This window comes from Eleginops maclovinus, chromosome 23 (genome assembly GCF_036324505.1).
Source record: "Eleginops maclovinus isolate JMC-PN-2008 ecotype Puerto Natales chromosome 23, JC_Emac_rtc_rv5, whole genome shotgun sequence".
NCBI lineage: Eukaryota > Metazoa > Chordata > Actinopteri > Perciformes > Eleginopidae > Eleginops > Eleginops maclovinus.
The window spans coordinates 18,280,071-18,298,395 of NC_086371.1; the positions used below are offsets into that span (position 1 = coordinate 18,280,071).

The window sequence follows — 18,325 nt, forward strand, 5'->3', positions numbered from 1 at the left end:
GTGTTTAGCCGCTCACAAAAATCATAAATTGTGCTGTGTGTTGCTGTTTTGTACTGGAAACAGTTTCCAGCACTAGGCTCGGAGTGGCGTCACCAGCCTGCAGGTTTATTCCAGTAATAACGAGTACAAGGAGATGTTTGCCTTTACACTCGATCAGGGTGCACTGGCGCCTCTACAGACAGCGACAACACTGTGTTGACCTCACAGGACCTCCTGCCCCGCTGCCTACAGTGCACAGGAAGGCCAGCTTCCTGTTTTTCTGGCCCATCAGTTTACAGTTTTGAGGACAAAAGTACAATGAGGGACTGACACAGGGGCACAATCAGCACACGGCACACGTCAGGCATTCAAGGCACCCATCTACATGTTGTCACACCTACACCCACACACACGCACACACATACTCCACCCTGATAAAGATGGGCTATTTAAGTCAATCATTATCCACAGTGATCATAATCAGCTTTGACTTGAGCCAGATCAGTAAACATGGATCCAGGTCACTCATAATGTATAATATTTGAATTACTATCCAAACATCATGATCAAGATTTAAACACGAAATCTGATGCATGTAATGAATGGACGGACCATGATTTAAATTGAGGAAAATTATGGTAAATGTTCAATTATTTGTTTTGATGGCCAGCAGGACATCCTATAATGAAGGAATTGTATTTCTGTTTCCAAACTAAAGTTTTATAAAGCTCACTGCTTATCCTGAGAATCAGTGTGCGTGAGTGAGAAAAGCAGATTAAATCACAAAGAGAGAACATCTTGTAAAACCACTGAGCTCCAGAACCACAGAGGTAAGTGTGGTGTATGTGTGTGTGTGTGAGAGAGAGAGAGGCGCCACCACATCCACCCATTGTCCAGCTTCCTCCAGGATTGAGAACCATGGCTTCCTCAGGACACGGGACAAGGCAGTCAGTTGCTTTTATAAAGACCGACCCCACACACACACACACACACACACACACACACACACACACACACACACACACACACACACACACACACACACACACACACACACACCAGTTTTGTCTGTATGTGTTGAAGTTTTTAAATTTGTCGGGTCATTTACTTTTTTTGCATTTGAACAACTTCAATATATGTGATTGTTTTATATGTGGTTTTGATTTGACACATGACTAAGACTGTTTGGGAAACAGCAGATGGGCGTTTCACAATTTAGTGGAGATCTTTAAACAATGATACAACTAAACACTGAGTCAGAATACTATATATAGCCTATGGTCATACATTTGCTATGAATCATAAGAAGAAGAAGACATACTTTATTAATCCCTTACAGGGAAATTGCTTTCTCTACTCTGTTGTGTTTACACACATTAAACACACAGAGGATATACATGCACAAACACAGAGGAAATACATGCACACACAACCACATGCAGAGGAGAGGTGGCAGAGCAGAGAGGCAGCCAGGTACCCGGCGCCAAGGGAGCAGATAGAGGTTAGGTGCCTTGCTCAAGGGCACCTCAGCAGTGGCTTAGGAGGAGAACTGGCACCTCTCCAGCAACCAGCTCACTCCATATTATAAAAAGTTAAATTGTTCAGAACAACTGTTTTGTTTACAGGCCAGTAACTGTAATGTCATCGTCGTTATTCTACAGCCAAACACAGCATAGTAAACCAGTCAAAAGTTTTACTATGAACCTTCTCCCCTTAACAATAGCTCCACCTTCAATAATCCAATTAACTGATTTGCTTACGTTGGCTTTCCAGAAGAGGGCGGTGTCATGACAGTTTTAGCAACAAGCGGTGTAAGAACAACAACAAACAATTGTCAGTTTCACAAAGGCTCTCCGGAATATCCAATGCTGTTTTCTCAAGTATTTTTTGCATTTCTCTTTCAAAGTTACTAATGATCCGTAATGTTCTACCAAGTTTAAAATGCCACTGGCTTTAGTGGTTTTAAAAAAAATAAATGTTAGATGCTTCAGAAAATCTCGAACTCACCTCGTGTAAAAATGAAATCACATTGAGACTGATGACTTTTGAACAATTTGCTGGATGATGTAGGCTAAAGTGTCCCTAAAGAGTCCACAGCAGCCCTGAGTGACGTCGTTTAACACAGGATAATAAAGAGAGAGCAGAAAAGTCAGCAAAACACCGGAAATAAATCAGATTCACTTTCACAATAAAATCCTTTAAATGTGTTAACTGCCACTAGGTCTCAAGACACAACGTTATTAAATTGCATTACATGTCACTTGTTAGACGCTTTTACCGAAATTGACTTTATACATTCAATACCTTGGGCAATCATTATTAGGATGAACGATATAAAGAAGCCTTAAACTGTCTAATCATGCAATAAACACCTTCTGTGGATGTATTCCTCCACAATAATGTGGCCTTCTCCTGTCTTCCCATTCGGGTAAATGGATTGGATGCTTTTCTTAAGTTAGATTTTCTCAATACACTTCATGCACAGTAGGGCGCATGTGGGGATGGACTGCCGTGGGGGTTGAACCAGTACTTCCCTGACCCAAAGATCAGCACACTTAATGACTGAGCCAGCGCCTCCCAGTAAGTATGCTGCTTGTTGAAATGTTCATAAGGACTTCTTTAAAGAAGCAAATATATGTGCTATGTTTTCACAAAACAAAAATGCTAATGTATTTAATGAAGTTGGGGTGAGATTTATTGTATGGCTTTTTAAAAATTATTATTGAAGAACCCTTTAAATAGGCTACCTTAAAGACACCTTCACATTACGTTTGGAGTCTTAAATCTGTATCTAATTGTATGTTTAAAAAACTTCTTAACTATGAACTTAGCTCCATAACTCCTCAAACCGACCACTAAAAGATAAATGAAAACAAATTAAAATAATGTGTTAATAAGGATAGCTCATGTCCTACCCCTTTGCATCTATTCAAATAGTTACCATGGGCTCAAGTTTCATGTTTTAATTGGTTGTTTTCTAGATTTTCAGAATATCTCTGACAACAAAAATTACCAATGGAAAGATTAAGTTAATTTAATTGGACTAGCAGTTAGTAAAAACTAAACGAGTATACAGAAAAGTAGATTTTAATTCTGTCATTTTTTCTTCCGTCAGTCATGAAACTCACTCGATGTGTTTTATTTTGAAAGTGCAGATCGGAAACGGCCTTCTGTGTCTGTGTACAGAGTGAGGGCGCGCTGTGACAGCAGTGCAGCGCGGCAGAGCTGGAAACAGCCAGGAGCGAAAATGTGAAGGTGGAATCCGACTGAGCAGCATTGTGTTTTAACTAGCGTCTGTTTGTCTTCAAAAACAAAACACACTGGCGGCAAACACACAGCAACATCAGGAGCGTCATTTTTGGATTTTGTAAGCACTGGAAATATCCTCGCGTTATTTTTCTTTTCTTATTATCTATCTGTCCACCTTGTCAGAAATTGGACTGGAAGCTGTGTTGTGGAGAGTGAGAGAGCATCATCAATTACGTTCACTTTGATGTTCATTTTTAATTACACAATTTGTAAGGAGTGAACTGCTCCGAGAAGATTTCCTCTTGCTTTATGGGATTCTCATCGACGGAGACGCTTTGTTTGAGATAAGAACAACATTGGGCATCATGAGTTCCAGTGGTAAGTCCATTCCTGCGCGCTTCATCTCTCCACACTTAGCGCATGGACCAATGTGTGAAACCGAAATAACTAACATTGACAATAAAAGCCTATATTTCCTGCACGACTCTCAGTAAAGTAGCAATTTAAAATGTTAAAATCAATGTTTAACCCATTTAATTTGATTCCCCCTCAGTATACCATAATATTCGAATCAATGGCCATACTTAGTTGAGATTTGGCCTTAAGAATTATTTTTTAAATTGTAATAATAGGCCTACTAATAATACTAATAATAATATAAAATTGATGTAAATCATTTTTCTGTCTATAGTGTTTGTATCAAGTCCCATAATAACGACTCAGGCAGGTTTAGGGTGGATAGGGGAGCTAAATATATCTGGAGGTCAAAGTAGCATTTGCCCAGAGTTCATTCATAGAAGAGCATTTTTGGGATTCTTCATCTACATAACAGCTGTTGCTCGGGTCCCTCTGCTCCCCTCGTTTAATCTTCTTCCTCGTCTACTTCGCCACCATCAGTGGTACATTTGACCTCTCTAGTAGGGACCACCCAGTCTTCCAGCTGTCCCCTCTTCATAAAGGTCCACCTGTCTTCTAACACATTCGCTGCTCGAGCAGAAGAAACACTTAGATTCCTGGAGCTTTCTGATTTGGCCACTGTGGGTCTCATGGTTCACTGTGATTCAGCGCAAGCCAAATAAGCCTGACATCCTGTTATACTTATCCTAAACCGGCCCGGGGTCTGCCATGATGCTGACCTGACCTTGCATCAGCTGACTGTGACCCTTATCCTCTGTCTGCTGAATCAGGGCTTTCCCCTGTAGGCCTGGATGGTCAGCTGTGTGAGTATGTGCTTGTGTGCCTCCACTTTATTGTTTACAAGTCATCGTTGGAAGGCTTGTAAGACTTTTTAAAGAGTCCTGCTGTCAGTGAGGCCAGTTGTAGTTGAGGTGCACTCGGTGCTTGGTGAACTTCTTGTGTCATGTGCTTCATGTCCTCCCTCTCCTTTCCTCAGTGTCTTCAGAATGAGCTGGGTATCACTGCATCATTCATAATCTAGCCTGTCATTGTGTGCCACTCCATTATTTATCCAGTGCTCTTAACCCTGTGGTACAGAGTCTTGCCCTGACTGCCAGTCTTCGTGTCATGCGTCCCGGGAGTGATGAAGCAGCTCCTCGCTTACCCCCCTATAGGAAATGTGTAGAATTCTTTTGTTAAGCTTCAAAATGCTTTCTCTCAGCTGACACAGGAGGGGGAGGAGCACATCAGGTGGCATGTGGAGAGCTGTCACAAGTTCTCCTGATTCAAAAGCATGTGCCTAAACAGGAAATCCATGCAAACACACCAATCAGCAACATGCCAACCTGTATGTGCGTGTGTGGGAACCTGTGTATGTCTGCATTTAGCTTTGTGACAGTATCGTCACAGTAGGCAGAGGATGGTGTGACATGTTTCTGGCTTCAGGCATGAAAATACAGCAGGCGTCAGAGCCGAGGAAAGAGCATCTCCTTTCCTCTCCTCTCCTCTCCTCTCCTTGATCCCTCCAGTCAGTCAAACATATGCTCCACTCCTCTCAACACTGTGGAGTTTTCAGACGTGAACGGGCCTGTTAGGCTGTTCTGTGTGCTGCATTTTCCGCTGCATTGGGCGTGATAGCCCAGAGGCCATCGTAACACACGGAGTAATTACACACAGCACTGACTGTCTGTCTTCATCTTCATGGCCGTCTATCTCTATCATGGTCACTTGGTATTTTGTGATGTGTGTGTGTGTGTGTGTGTGTGTGTGTGTGTGTGTGTGTGTGTGTGTGTGTGTGTGTGTGTGTGTGTGTGTGTCCTATTTTCTGCCTGGCTGGCCGTCCAGGAAGGACTGTGGGTGTAGCAGGTCAGTTCCTAGTGGGAATGACCTTGGTTTTTTACACACAATAAGAAATGTTCCCACAGAGCAAGGACCCGTTTCTGAGATGCAGTGTATGTACAGTAGTGTGTTTCAGGGGAGCAATAAAACACATGTTGATCAATACAGTGATCATTGAGCTCAGGGACCTGAGGTGGTCTGCGGAGCCATACATCACAGACTGCACTGACACCTCTCTCCTTCCCTCTCTTCCTCTTTATACAGAGTTAAAAATACTTCCAAAAGGCATTCCATTTGGGTGTCTTGACTTCAAAAAGCGTGTCTGCGTTTCATGCAACCTAATGATTAAGACATATGGTTTGAATGCTTGATGAGTAGGGAAATCAACGGCTGATGGAATCTCCACGTAGTTTCATGTTTAGTCTTTTTAGCCACGCTAGCAGTCTCGCTCTTTGAATGGCAATGTTGGTTCCTCAGTCGATTAGTCATCACTTTGCCCTAGACAGAAAAATCCCAACAACAGGCTGATTAGATTGCCATGCAATTGCCTACAGATAAGCAATGCACCCAGAGGATACATCTCTAGGGCTTTGGTGACCTTTGACGCTTTATGTAGTTCATGATGAATGACTGTGCATCACTGAATTTTCATCTGGCGCTAACATGATTTTTCTATACTTGTAAATGACCAAATACCTCCAAAATAATGACATTCTTCCTTTTAGCCTTAACCACACTTTTGTTTATTAGGGATAGCTGGCATTCTAAAATTCCATGCTAGAATGTGAACTTCCCATTCTTTCAAAGGATTGCCTTTACTCGATGGTGGCTATAAAAAAAGTGGGTTGATCACCAATGGTGCCAGGATGCTTTCTCCCAAGTTGTGTGGCAAGTTTATTAAAATCGAGCATTTCCAGGTACCATTTCATGGATCAATGCGTTTGTCGTAAGGACATTTTATGATGCTGAAAGTTTAAATGTCAGAGCCCACAAAATCATGAGAAATTATCCACAGGGGTTGTGAACATGTACCAAATGGTCCAAATGGAAATAATGGTTAAATGACCCTCTGACAGACACTGCCTCGACTTAAAGAAGGTAAAAGATAAATACATGTAAAGATACACGGGACAGTATACTAGATTAAATGATGGATACTTCCTGTGCTTTTTCGATGTCAGTTTTTTTCTGTTTTATGGGAGTAGTGATTCAGAACAAGGGTAGACAGGAAGGGAGGTTGGGGGGTGGTATCATATATGATTCCTGCTCTTCTGCCTCATCTGGTGAGCAGTCCAAACCAGAGCCAAACACCATTTATCACTCCTCCTGCCAGACGCCTTAGTTCAATAACACAGAGAACAAAGGTGGGAGACAACGATGCGCAGATGCACACACAGATGCTGTGGCACACACATGAATATTCATAGCACACAGTCACGTACAACTGGTATTTACAAGTCCACATAAAATCAGGCACATGTTTTTCTTGATCATTTGCCTTGTCATTGTGGTAATTCACTGGTATTCAGTTGGATTTCAACAGTCAAAGCCCTTGCGGGATGGAGACTTTATGGAAACATTCAGAGTCTATTTAATCCGCAGGCCTTTAGCTGTTTCTAAAATGTCATTTAAATGAATGTAATAAAAGGAAGACTCATCCAGCTCAACCATCGTGGCTTTATTGTAAATGTCGTCCCTCAAGGTTGCTGTCTCCATGACCTTGGCCTCTGTTGGGATTGAGTGATCATTCAGGCTGTCAGCAGCATTCTGACCTTTCTCCCTCTCCACACAGTGACTGTATGTTTGTGGTACCACTGGACACCATCGTTGCTCTGATGAATACTGCTTACCAAGGTCCTGACAGAGATGAAAGGGGGTAAAGAGAGGAGAAGGGGAATGTCATGGAGACACCTGCTCATTGATTGAATTCAAGGCACAGTGCTGCTTTGTTTTCTGTTTGAATGTACAGAAAAACCTATTTTAGCTAGTGACACGTTCAACCAGACGGTGTCATTGCATTTAAACCTGTATAAAAACTACGGCAACTGAAGAGTGATTTCTTTTGCTGCCATCAGCTGTGGACGGTTTGATGACAACTAAAGTGTTGTTTGGTAGAATTGGTTTCCTTTTAAAATTACGAAAGAATTCATGTAGTTGACAACTTTTTAATGGTCCTATTCATTTTAAGTCTTGCAGCAGAATGCTATGCCTTGGAGGTAGATATTGAATTCTAAAACTGAAGCTGATTATTAGGGGGGTTTGTTCAATATAAATTACACGAGAAAAAGGAAACGACACATCTCCTCCTCATATGATTTATCCTGAATCTACTTCGACTTTGTTTGGCTTTCCTCTGATTATTCTCCCCAGTCTTCGCTCCGCTCACTAGTCATCACCACTGATCTCCCAGCATCCCTTGTGACTGAGCTCCCAGCATGTTCTTCCCTGGGGCTGTCAGGTCAGGGGCAGAAATAGCAGCAGCCTCTCTGTGTCCCTGGAGAGGCTGTCGACCTTACCGTCCCTGGCACTGTTTTTATCACCTGTCGACTGTTTCCCAGAGCAGTCGCCACTGATTTGAGATCAGTGGATTACACCTGTAGTCCGGTGACTATAATTAGAAGACTGACTCACAACACCTCAGCATGGGAGAGGATGGAAGGCTGTTTGAGAGCTGTGTATTGGGTTTAGAAAGAGAGCGTAGCTGTGTTCTATGAGAATGAACCACCCTGACACAATTAGACAATTATGTAATACTTTGGCTCCTGAGCTGATTGTGTACAGGAATTCTCTGCGTAGGTGTAGCCCTATGGCATGCACTTTAAACAAGTTCAACAAGTGATCTTCTTCATTAATGAATTGTTATAACTGTGAAGGAATCTTTGCTATTTGCCACAACTCCGTCTGTTTGATTTAGGTACTTTTCAATTACCTTGCTGAGCTGAGGAGGTTATGGTGTGTGTGTTTGTTTGTTTGTTTTGGCCAGATTTCAGAAGGTCAGCATTGTAAACAAATATCCTGTGTATTTCCAGTGGAGTTGGCACATGTACTCCCATTATCTCTCGTACACACCTGATGGGATCAGTGTTGCTCATTTGGTTTTACGGCAAAAAAAGACTGCCTCCCGTTTCCTGGCCACACACACACACATATACAAAAACCCACTTCCAAAGGAGTGTCATTATTTAAATCAGCGGCTCTGCACTTATCAGGCAGGGTTCTGTGTCCCAGTGGTGCGGCCAGCATTGTGGGGGAAACAATGAACTAACAGAGACTTGAGTGTGGGAGATTGGGAGTGGGAATTAAGCATGATTGCATATTTCCAGTGCCCACAATCCTGTCCCAAGCAGGAAAATAAACTTCAGTAATGCATTCACTCTGTCATGCACCCATGAATGTATGTATACCCTCACACTTAGTACACAAACTATGCATTCAGTGTTGTCAAACTTGGAGCTTGCAAGCAGCGCTCAGCCTTTGAAGCGTGGAAGGCTGTTAGACTTTTTAAGTGCTGCGAGTCCTTCAGGATTCATCCAGTGAAATGGAATCAGTGTGTCTGTCACGCCAGCCCATATGCTGATGCTGCTCTGACTGAAGCAGCAAAGTCCTTCAGGCAGCTACTCAGGTAGACAATAATGCCTGCTGGTTACCCTGCCATTATGCCCTTCCCACAAAGTGTAGGACCACTCAGATGCTCCTTAAGGAAGATAAAGCAAAATCAGAGGCTTTGAACACAGCTGCTCTGGTGCAAGCTTGGGAGTCTGGTTGTCTGTGCCTGTGAATGCAAGACAATCTGTTTATAAAGAGGGACCTTTAAATAGCCCCTGACAGCACAGGAAATCTTAGAAAAAGTATTTTTCCTCACTAATTTAAGATCAAATTATTGTTTGATTTTGACTTTTCTACTTGTGAGAGCGTTTGTTTAATTACTTAGCTAAGGCTGACTAAGTAAGACCCAGCTTTCCTGACAAAGTGAAATAGCTATCAGGCTTGCAGACGTCGGACATGTAAGCTGAGGCATAATGAGGTAACGGGATCCATCCACTTTCTAACCTGACAAAGCAGTGTGTGTGTGTGTTTGCACGGGTGTGAGTGCATGTAAGACAGTATGAGTATGTGAAAAATAAAGACAGTGGGAGAGAAAGCCTGGAGCTTACCCGGCTTACATAGATGTTAGACCTCACAGCTTTAGAACAAGTGTTGACAGAGCTACCCTGATATTATTGTGTGAACTGCACACAGTATAGTGTACTCAATCTCAGAGAAATTCTGGTGATGGATTACTGCATAAAGTGGAAAATTGGTGAATATGAAAATGCAGTTTTGTTGAGCTTACTGCTGAAATCCATAATGCTTTTGAACGAATACGCTGCCCACTTAATATCAATTAGAGTGGATGGATTAGTATCTGTTAAAGCTGACAGTACATTCGTGTGGCTGGAAACAGAAATGTTGATTACGGTTAGTTGGGGTTGTATCCACGGATTGACAATGCAGTATCTAATTTCATTACTAGGCAAGAAGCTTTATTGGTTTCAGGCTATTGGTTCATCCAATTATTTTGACATGGTTCACTTGTAACCTAACTTTGAGGTAAAGTTGTTGGTGCTTTTATTGTCCATTCATAACTTAGCAACCATACTGAACTGGGTGTAGTCCATGTTTCAAATTCTTTGCATGATGAGGCGTTGTGTACATGTGTCGCTAGTAAGTTAGTTAGCTGTACAATCAATCTGTAAATGTTTTGCTGCACCATCACCAAAAGAGAACAAAAGTGTGAAGAACTGATTAAACATGGTGTTTGTCTGCTGTATAAACTGCAAATATTAGCATGAATAGCTTCCAACAGTAGAAGGCTAAACCTAATACCTCTCCAATGAGGATGCTCACTTTTTTAACTGCGACCTGCAAGCTTGAGCTTGTGACAAAATATCATTCAGTTGTTGGCCTACTGTATGCCCCCATCAAATGCACATTTCAAGACCATTTTTTTTATTTTACTCAACTTCAAATCAACCTGTAGGTCTAACGTTAGTTTGATTAGCTAGCTGTACATTTTGTGGGCATTTGCCATTTCATCTAGCAAAATCAACTGTTGCCAGATGAAACTGAGAATTATGCTTTTGTCCACCACTATCAGAGAGTACCTTTGCGACTGTGGCTGCGAGGTAGTGCGGTTGTCTTTCAACCAGAAGGGTTGTGGGTTCGATCCCAGCCCTAGAAGTCAACATGTCGATGTATCCTTGGGCAAGATACCTAACCCCGATTTGCTCCCGATGGCATGGCCAGCGATGTATGAATGTGTGTGAAAGGTAGTTTCCAAGAGCCAATGGTTGTGAATGGGCTGAATGACATGTAGTATGTAAAGCGCTTTGAGGGGTCGAAGAGACTGGATAAAGCACTATATAAGTACAAGTCCATTTACCATAAAAGGGGTCGCAAAGCGTTACAGTTGACAACATTAATATAAAAATAAATGTGTGTCTTTCTTTCATCGGCAGCTTATCACCAAGGCTCTCCCGGTGGTGAACGAAGTTCTGGACCCATCCGGTGCCAGCGATGTCGGGAAGTATGCAAAGGAGAGGTGGTGCGAGTACAAGACACTCACTTTCACGTCAAGTGTTTCACCTGCACTGGTAAGAAAATGTAACATGATCCACATCAGCACAACACAGCAAGTGCAGACATAGTGATCACACAGACAGTTGCTGTCTTACTGTCTCCAGGAATTGGTGGTCCTGGTGATAATTGTTGTTAAAGTTACAGTAAAGTAGAGTTTCAGACACCAGAAGAGTAGTGAGAAATCAATCTGTCTTGATCACATCCTTACCTCCCGTACACACACCCAGACACACTCTGACTTCATCCACCTCCTAGTGTACATGCTGAGTGCTACTATTAGCCCACGGTGGGGATTGGAATGGATCAGAGGTGCCATGCAGGGGACTTAGTCTCCTGCTAAGTTAGCTTGTTAATGCACTGCCAACTTTGAGAGGATTTTCCTTCAGCACGCTGTGCTCTAATAAAAATGTGTCGATGAGCTTTGCACTGCTACAGGTGAGCACTGGTGACCTACAAAAGACACAATGGTGACATCCTCACATCCTTTTACAACTGGGAGAGTGAGATGTGTGCGTCTGTTTTTTTTATCTGTTTAAAGGAATAGTTTGACATTTGGGGAAAAACAAACCCAGGACTTTATATTTTTGTTTAAAAAAAAGATATAGACAATGAAATACTGCAGACTTCACTTAACACCCATGATGCTACAGGTAAAAATAACAATACAATGCCAACGTAATATTGTTCAAATTCCTATTATTCCCACATGTTTTCAACCGCACAGGCAAAATGTTTTTCTAGAGTTTCTTGCTGCTGGTTGGGATGACTGGAAATGTAAAATTTGGGAAGCTGTTAAATGGGGTGTTTTTTTCTTATTCTTTTTCTTTGCAATTTTGGAAAAACAACCTCTCTACATTTGTAGAGTGAGGTGGCAGTCTAAAAGGGGTTTATGGCAGTCAAGCATTTGTGCATGTTTCCAACTGAACTCACAACACCGAGGAATTGTAATTGTCACGCTGCTGTACAGCCCTGAGCTAGTGTACCTATTTTTATGTTAATAATGCTATTTCCAAAGAAAAGACAATCAGTCATGGTTAGTTTCAGTCAACTGGAAATGACTTTGAAAAGAGCAACTAGAAAGATTTAAAGTAAATGTGTATTTAGCTTTCATCTAATCACAGCCATTTTTGCATAATTATAGGATAATCTGGCATATTGGACACCTGACACAAATATCTCTCCACTTTGTTCACTAGCCATTATTATCCTCATGTGACATTATGTCACAGTGGCTTATTTGTATAAGGCTCTACAGAATGTTAAATAGACCAGTTGTGAGAAATGCAGTATACAACTGGCCCCTTTACATTTCTAAGAATAGACCAGATTTGGCATGGTTATCTGTAAATATCACAAAAGCAGAAACATATATTAAACAAGAAAGCTTCAATTGAGTATTTTGCATCATGTTGTCTTCACCAACTCAACATTTAGAGTCATTAAAAGGATTTCAGATTGTTTCATATTTACCTCAATAGGTTACATTTTAAAGTGTCTTGACTCATCACATATTTTAATGAATTTATTTACGATATATATTCTATATTTCATAGACGGTGCAATACTGTTATACGTATTTATACACAGACCTCAATAATTATTTGCCTTCCCTGTTTATTTACTTTATGAGCTCATAACATAGTAGATAAACCCATTGAAGGCTATTCATTGGAGGGCTGTTGTTACAAGTTCCTAGCCATCACACACACACACACACACACACACACACACACACACACACACACACACACACACACATCACATATGAAAACACATCCATACAGTGCACAAAAACACGCACATTAACACAGCCATACATGCATGCACGCTCGCTGTGGTTGTGAGAGGTTGCTGTGGTAACCGTGTGAAGGGGCACCCGGGCCCTGGTTGGTGCATATTCTCAGCATCTCTGTGGCGCTATTAACCAATCGGGAGACTCTATTCTGTGCCCCAGAGAAAAAGAGGGGTGATCACAGGAAGCGAGCAGAAAGAAGAAGAGGGGGGAGTGGGGGTGCTGTTTGGGTCGCCTAAACATTACATCATCTCTTGAGTGTAATACCCATCTGATTCCCACTTTCTCCTCTTCTTTTTCATTTCCCTCTCAACTTGCAGCAGCGGTACAGTAATGGAAAACTGTCATTGATGAGTATCATGTTAAATACACCCATCAGACAGCCCTCCACTCTCATGTTCCAGAGAGCTCTCCTCATCCCATGAGGCAATGGGGCATTGTTGTGCAGCCTGACTCTGCCACATCCCTGTATATAATATGCTCTTTTGTATAGGCCTCTGCAGAGCCAGCAGTTTCCTAAAGCTTTTATTGTTCAGCGTCTAAATCTCCCTTACAGACAAACATGTTGCATGTTCTTTTGAACTTCATATCTATTCTCTGCTATTCAATAGTTCCGTGTATATGTTCTGTGGCTGATTGCTTGTGAGTGTAGCAGAAGTATTTAAGATTTAATTTCTATATTCCCTATATTTATTTTTCTCTGTTTTTCCCTCTCTTCCTTTTTTTCCTCGCTTTCTCCCTTTCTTTCCTGATGACAGTCACCCAGGCATGAAATCAATTTCTCATCTTGGGACGGGATGACATTGGCATGCGGGGCGTACGATTTAGAGGCTAATGGCTAAACTGTATTATACCATTGCACCAGAGTGACAATCCACTGTAGGCTGTCAATTGCCATATCTGTCGGCCATGTTTATGAACTATGTGACTGGGGTGTGTTTTATCATTTGATTTCCTTCTTTGCTGGCCTTTTTGTTTCTCTCTAGAGAATCAGTACTCATAATATTGACCTTGACCAATGATATTGTGTGTGCTTCAGTCTATTCATTTACACTGGAAAACCGTGACATGAAATCTTTCCTCCTTTTTTCTTGCCTCCTTTCCCCACCAAAGGGCTGACTATGCCTTAAGTAGACTATGCGGAATAGATCACAACCACAAAGTCTTAAACAGGCAAAGACACTGATAGTTTACCAGCACAGGCATTCAATTTAAGAGACAGAAATTAATCAATCCATCCTGTCCATCATTTTACCCTCCACACACTTTATCAAGCCACATTACCTTCCTCCTGACACATTATCATAATGCCCCTCTCATGCATTAGTCAGAAGAAGAACAGATCACTCATCATGTGTGTTTAACCTCTCATTTGAACCCATTATACAGCAGCTGATTATATCACTAAGATGCAGCCACGCAATCAGCTCAAGAAAGGAGTCTGTGGAAAATGCTGGAGCCAGCCTACAGATTGATGCATCAACTCCAGACATAGAAGAGGCAGTGGGTGTGTGTGTATATGTCTATGGGTATTATGTGCATCCTGTAGCACTCCTCGGTTTAGCAGCGGGCTGTACTGTATGGATAATGTGGTGTTGTATTACCAGCAGACGGGCTGAATGGTGCATTCTGGCCTAATGACATAGTGACCACATTTATCCCGCCTCTGAAGCATAATTGGCACGTTTGGATTCCAATAGAAACAGCGGGGCCTGTCAGTGGCACGAGTGAAAATCGTACACACACATAAATCACACAGCAAGGCGAAATGAGCGTGCCAACTCACATGCTAACAGAAAACGCAGAGGCACAGAAACAAATATACAACAGCTGACAGAGACAGATGCAAACACAGACACTTTCGCACATTAACTGCCACACTGCTCCCTGTAGTTATTTATTCTCGGAAACAAAACATATTGTTCTCATAAAACAGCGCTAAAAGGAACAGCAGATTTACACAGACAGGTCACATAAATACTTGACTGCTCCGCTAATGCTCAATTTCTTTGCTGGTATTCTCACCAGGGCTCTCGTGAAATTGCAGCGTATTTGTCTTTTTCTCTGCAGACCTTTTTTCAGTCAGTTCAGCCTTCCTTTGGATGCCATTAGCCCCCATCACTCAACCTCTGTGGTAATAACATCGACCCACTGTACTGTACTTCTGTTCTCTGATGGCCAGGGACGGAATGAGATATAGAGAAAAAAACATAGCGGAGGGAGAGGAAAAGACAGACATCAAGAGGAATAAAGAGAAAGAAGAAAGAGAGGTTGTAGAAAAAGAGACACAGCACAGGAAAAAAGTGGGGGGTTACAGGGAAGGGGAGCTTCCTGTAGCTATAGCAACCGCTGGTACGCTGGTCCAATCACCACGCCAATGTGTGGTTGCTAGGGAGAGATTCCGGCGGAGAGGGAAGGGAACTCGGCAGGCACCGGCGCTTTTCCCCGACGACTCTCCAGGATCGGAGAGAGATGACAGGGATTATTCCTGGCTTGTCTCTCTAAAATGTTCAGCGTCCTGAGAGATGTCACACACTGAGGTCCTCCCTATTGTCTTTAAGTGTGTGTGTGTGTGTGTGTGTGTGTGTGTGTGTGTGTGTGTGTGTGTGTGTGTGTGTGTGTGTGTGTGTGTGTGTGTGTGTGTGTGTGTGTGTGTGTGTGTGTGTGTGTGTGTGTGTGTGTGTAACACAGTAAGGTGGAGTGTGCCAGTGAAGTAAAGGAGGGATTTCTGAATGATAAAGAGGATCATTTAGCAAGAAGCCCTTCTCCAAACTAAAACACACACACACACACACACACACACACACACACACACACACACACACACACACACACACACACACACACACACATACACATACACATACACACACACACACACACACACACACACACACACACACACACACACACACACACACACACACACACACACACACCAAAGCAGTGCATCTGTACATAGAGCAGGACCTGTAGAGCTTTTTTATTACTTGTCAATTTCCCCCAGTAGTTTGGTTATCTCTGTGTGTGTTAAGGTGTGTGTGAGATCTCATTCACACCTATTTTCTTCTCAGCTGAGTGTCTCACCAGCCCTCAGAGGGTTAAAAGCTGAAGGCCTCAGCAGCGAGGCTGGTCTGCTGGTATGAAGGGACTCCACTGGGCAACCATCTGTCTCCATCAACTACAGCCGCCAAATGCTAGGGGGAACTTTGTCACTCATGCATGATTTCTCACTGCTTTAGCCTAAAGCTGAGTCTCTTTTTATCTCCTTGCCCTTTTTTACAACCACATTTATGTCTGTTTCCTGTTACTGGTTTTCTTTTTTATTGCCGCACATGCAGAAGGCATGGCTATAAGGATGGCAATTTAGTCAGGGACCCTGCCACTATGGTCCAGATTGAAATATGTCAACAGATATTGGATGGATTGTTATTACTTTTTCATACGGATGGCAGTCTCCTAAGGATGAATCCTGCTGACTAAAAGATACTGTAGCTTCACTTTTCCCCTTGTTGAAATTTGGGTCATAAGTCAAACATTCTGAAAATAATGTTGGTAGACATGCAATGACGTACAGATAGGTCTCCAGAAGATGAACCGTGATGACTTTCCAGGTTCTGTCCTTAAGTGCCACAACCAGCAGCTAAAGGTTTTTACTAATTTAGTAAAATATATTATATATATAATTGATCAATTGAGACATTTTATACAGTAATAATAGTTTCCCAGATGATGAATCCTAATGACTTTCGTGATCCCTGCCTTTGCCTCTATAGAACCACTAGGAACTTTTAGTACAATGTTGTCATGATCCTTGTTTTCTGTCTGTTTCCTGTTTTATTTTGAAATGTTTTCCCTCTGTTGTGTCATGTGTAGTTTTACTTCCTGTCTTTTGGTTTTCCTTCCTTCCTTGATTGTTTCATTGTTGTCACCTCCCCAGCTGTGGCTTGTGTTGTGATTAGTGTCTTTGTATTTAGTCCTGCTTTCCCTTGTGTTCTCTGTCAGTTCGTTAGCGTCTTTCATGTGTTCAAGTCAAGCGTTTTTTCATGCCCTGGACTGTCGTCTTTCATGTATCAAGTCAAGCGTTTTTCATGTCTTGGATTTCCCTATCGTCTTCATGTGTTCAAGTCAAGTGTTTTTCATGTCCTGGATTTTTCCTAACTTCGTATTTTTGTAAAACAGCTTTTGGAATAAAGCTCGCCTTTCATTTGTACCCATACCTGCCTCCCTTTGTTGCTGCACTTGGGTCCTATTTCCCCAAACCCTGACAAATGTCTTAACCATTATTGGCTAGCTTGTCATTAAAGACATAATGTTTCCAAGGGGATCGCATTAGATTTAGTGAGTCTTACTTGGATAAAGACACGATTAATGCTAAACCCTCTAAACATTTATAATGTTAGCATGACTTTATCATTTAGCTGAAAGCACCATGCCGGAGTAGAGCCTCACAGAGCTGCTAGTGTGTTTTTTAGACTTTAGTTTCACTCCTCTTCCTGTCTCTCTGACCACCTCCTCTACCCCCCTGTGATTTGGCTCAACTTGAGAAAACACATTATTTACTCTCGAAGTGTTTCCTCCTGTCAGCAGGGGCTCAGATCCAGGGGGACGGGGGAGGGCGGAGGAGCCTTGGTTGGTAGCACAGATGTGGGGGTGAACAGGTGAGAGTCTCCCCTGCTGAAAGCTGTCACTGCCTCTCTGCTATCTGTGAGTGCCCCTATTATTTTGGAAGAAATTAGCATAGAATGTGCAGTGGGGCTACTTTATAGTAAAGCATGTTCATTAACTTAATAGCACATTATGAAGACCTAACAGTAAAATAATAAGGTCAGGGAGGACACATAGTATTAGAAGATTGGGGAGGAAAGGAGAGAAATTAGAGTTGCATAGAGGAGCAGTCCTGTGGTGAGAAAAGAGGGTGCAAATTGAGATAAAGTGGGGACCTTGTGCTCAGAACCACAAAGATTTGAAAGCAGTCTTGAAACGGAAAGACAGAGAAAGGGTAGGGAGAAAGGCGGGGTTGTCAGCACTATTTTGGGGTTCCGGCCTGGGCCGACTTTGAGAAGGGAATTTTAATTGCGTCTGTTGGCTGGAGATAAATACCCAATCACGCGGACCCCCTGTGGGTGCCTAATCAGTGCGGTTCTAATGACCACAGCTGCAGACAGCGGCCTACATGCTAACCTCTAATCACTAGACTTATCATCTCGATGCTAACTTCTAGCGTTGCCAAAAAGAGCAATATGAGAAAGAGAAGCAGAATCTTTTAGCTTTCCTCATTAGAGCGCCATTCAGGGAAAGATCATCAAATGTTCAAATAGATGGAGTCTTTGATGTAATTTTGTCTTGCAAAGTTCAGTATGTTTGGTTAGGAAGCAAATTGATAATTCATTTGACCAGGTCTTCAATAATAATCTATAGTTCCCATAGAAACAATAAAGGTAATTAACT

At 42.2% G+C, this 18,325-nt stretch overlaps 1 protein-coding gene across 3 annotated transcripts in view; it reads left to right on the top strand.

The window, feature by feature from the left end:
• The first annotated feature begins 3,202 nt into the window (after positions 1–3,202).
• ablim3 (actin binding LIM protein family, member 3) overlaps positions 3,203–18,325 on the top strand; it is a 42,494-nt gene continuing 27,371 nt past the window's right edge. For all 3 annotated transcript variants that reach the window (XM_063876747.1, XM_063876748.1, XM_063876749.1), the window contains exons 1-2: positions 3,203–3,606; positions 10,962–11,096. In XM_063876747.1, coding sequence (XP_063732817.1) covers positions 3,594–3,606; positions 10,962–11,096 — 148 coding nt within the window. In that variant the 5' untranslated portion in view covers positions 3,203–3,593. The remainder of the gene's footprint in view (positions 3,607–10,961; positions 11,097–18,325) is intronic.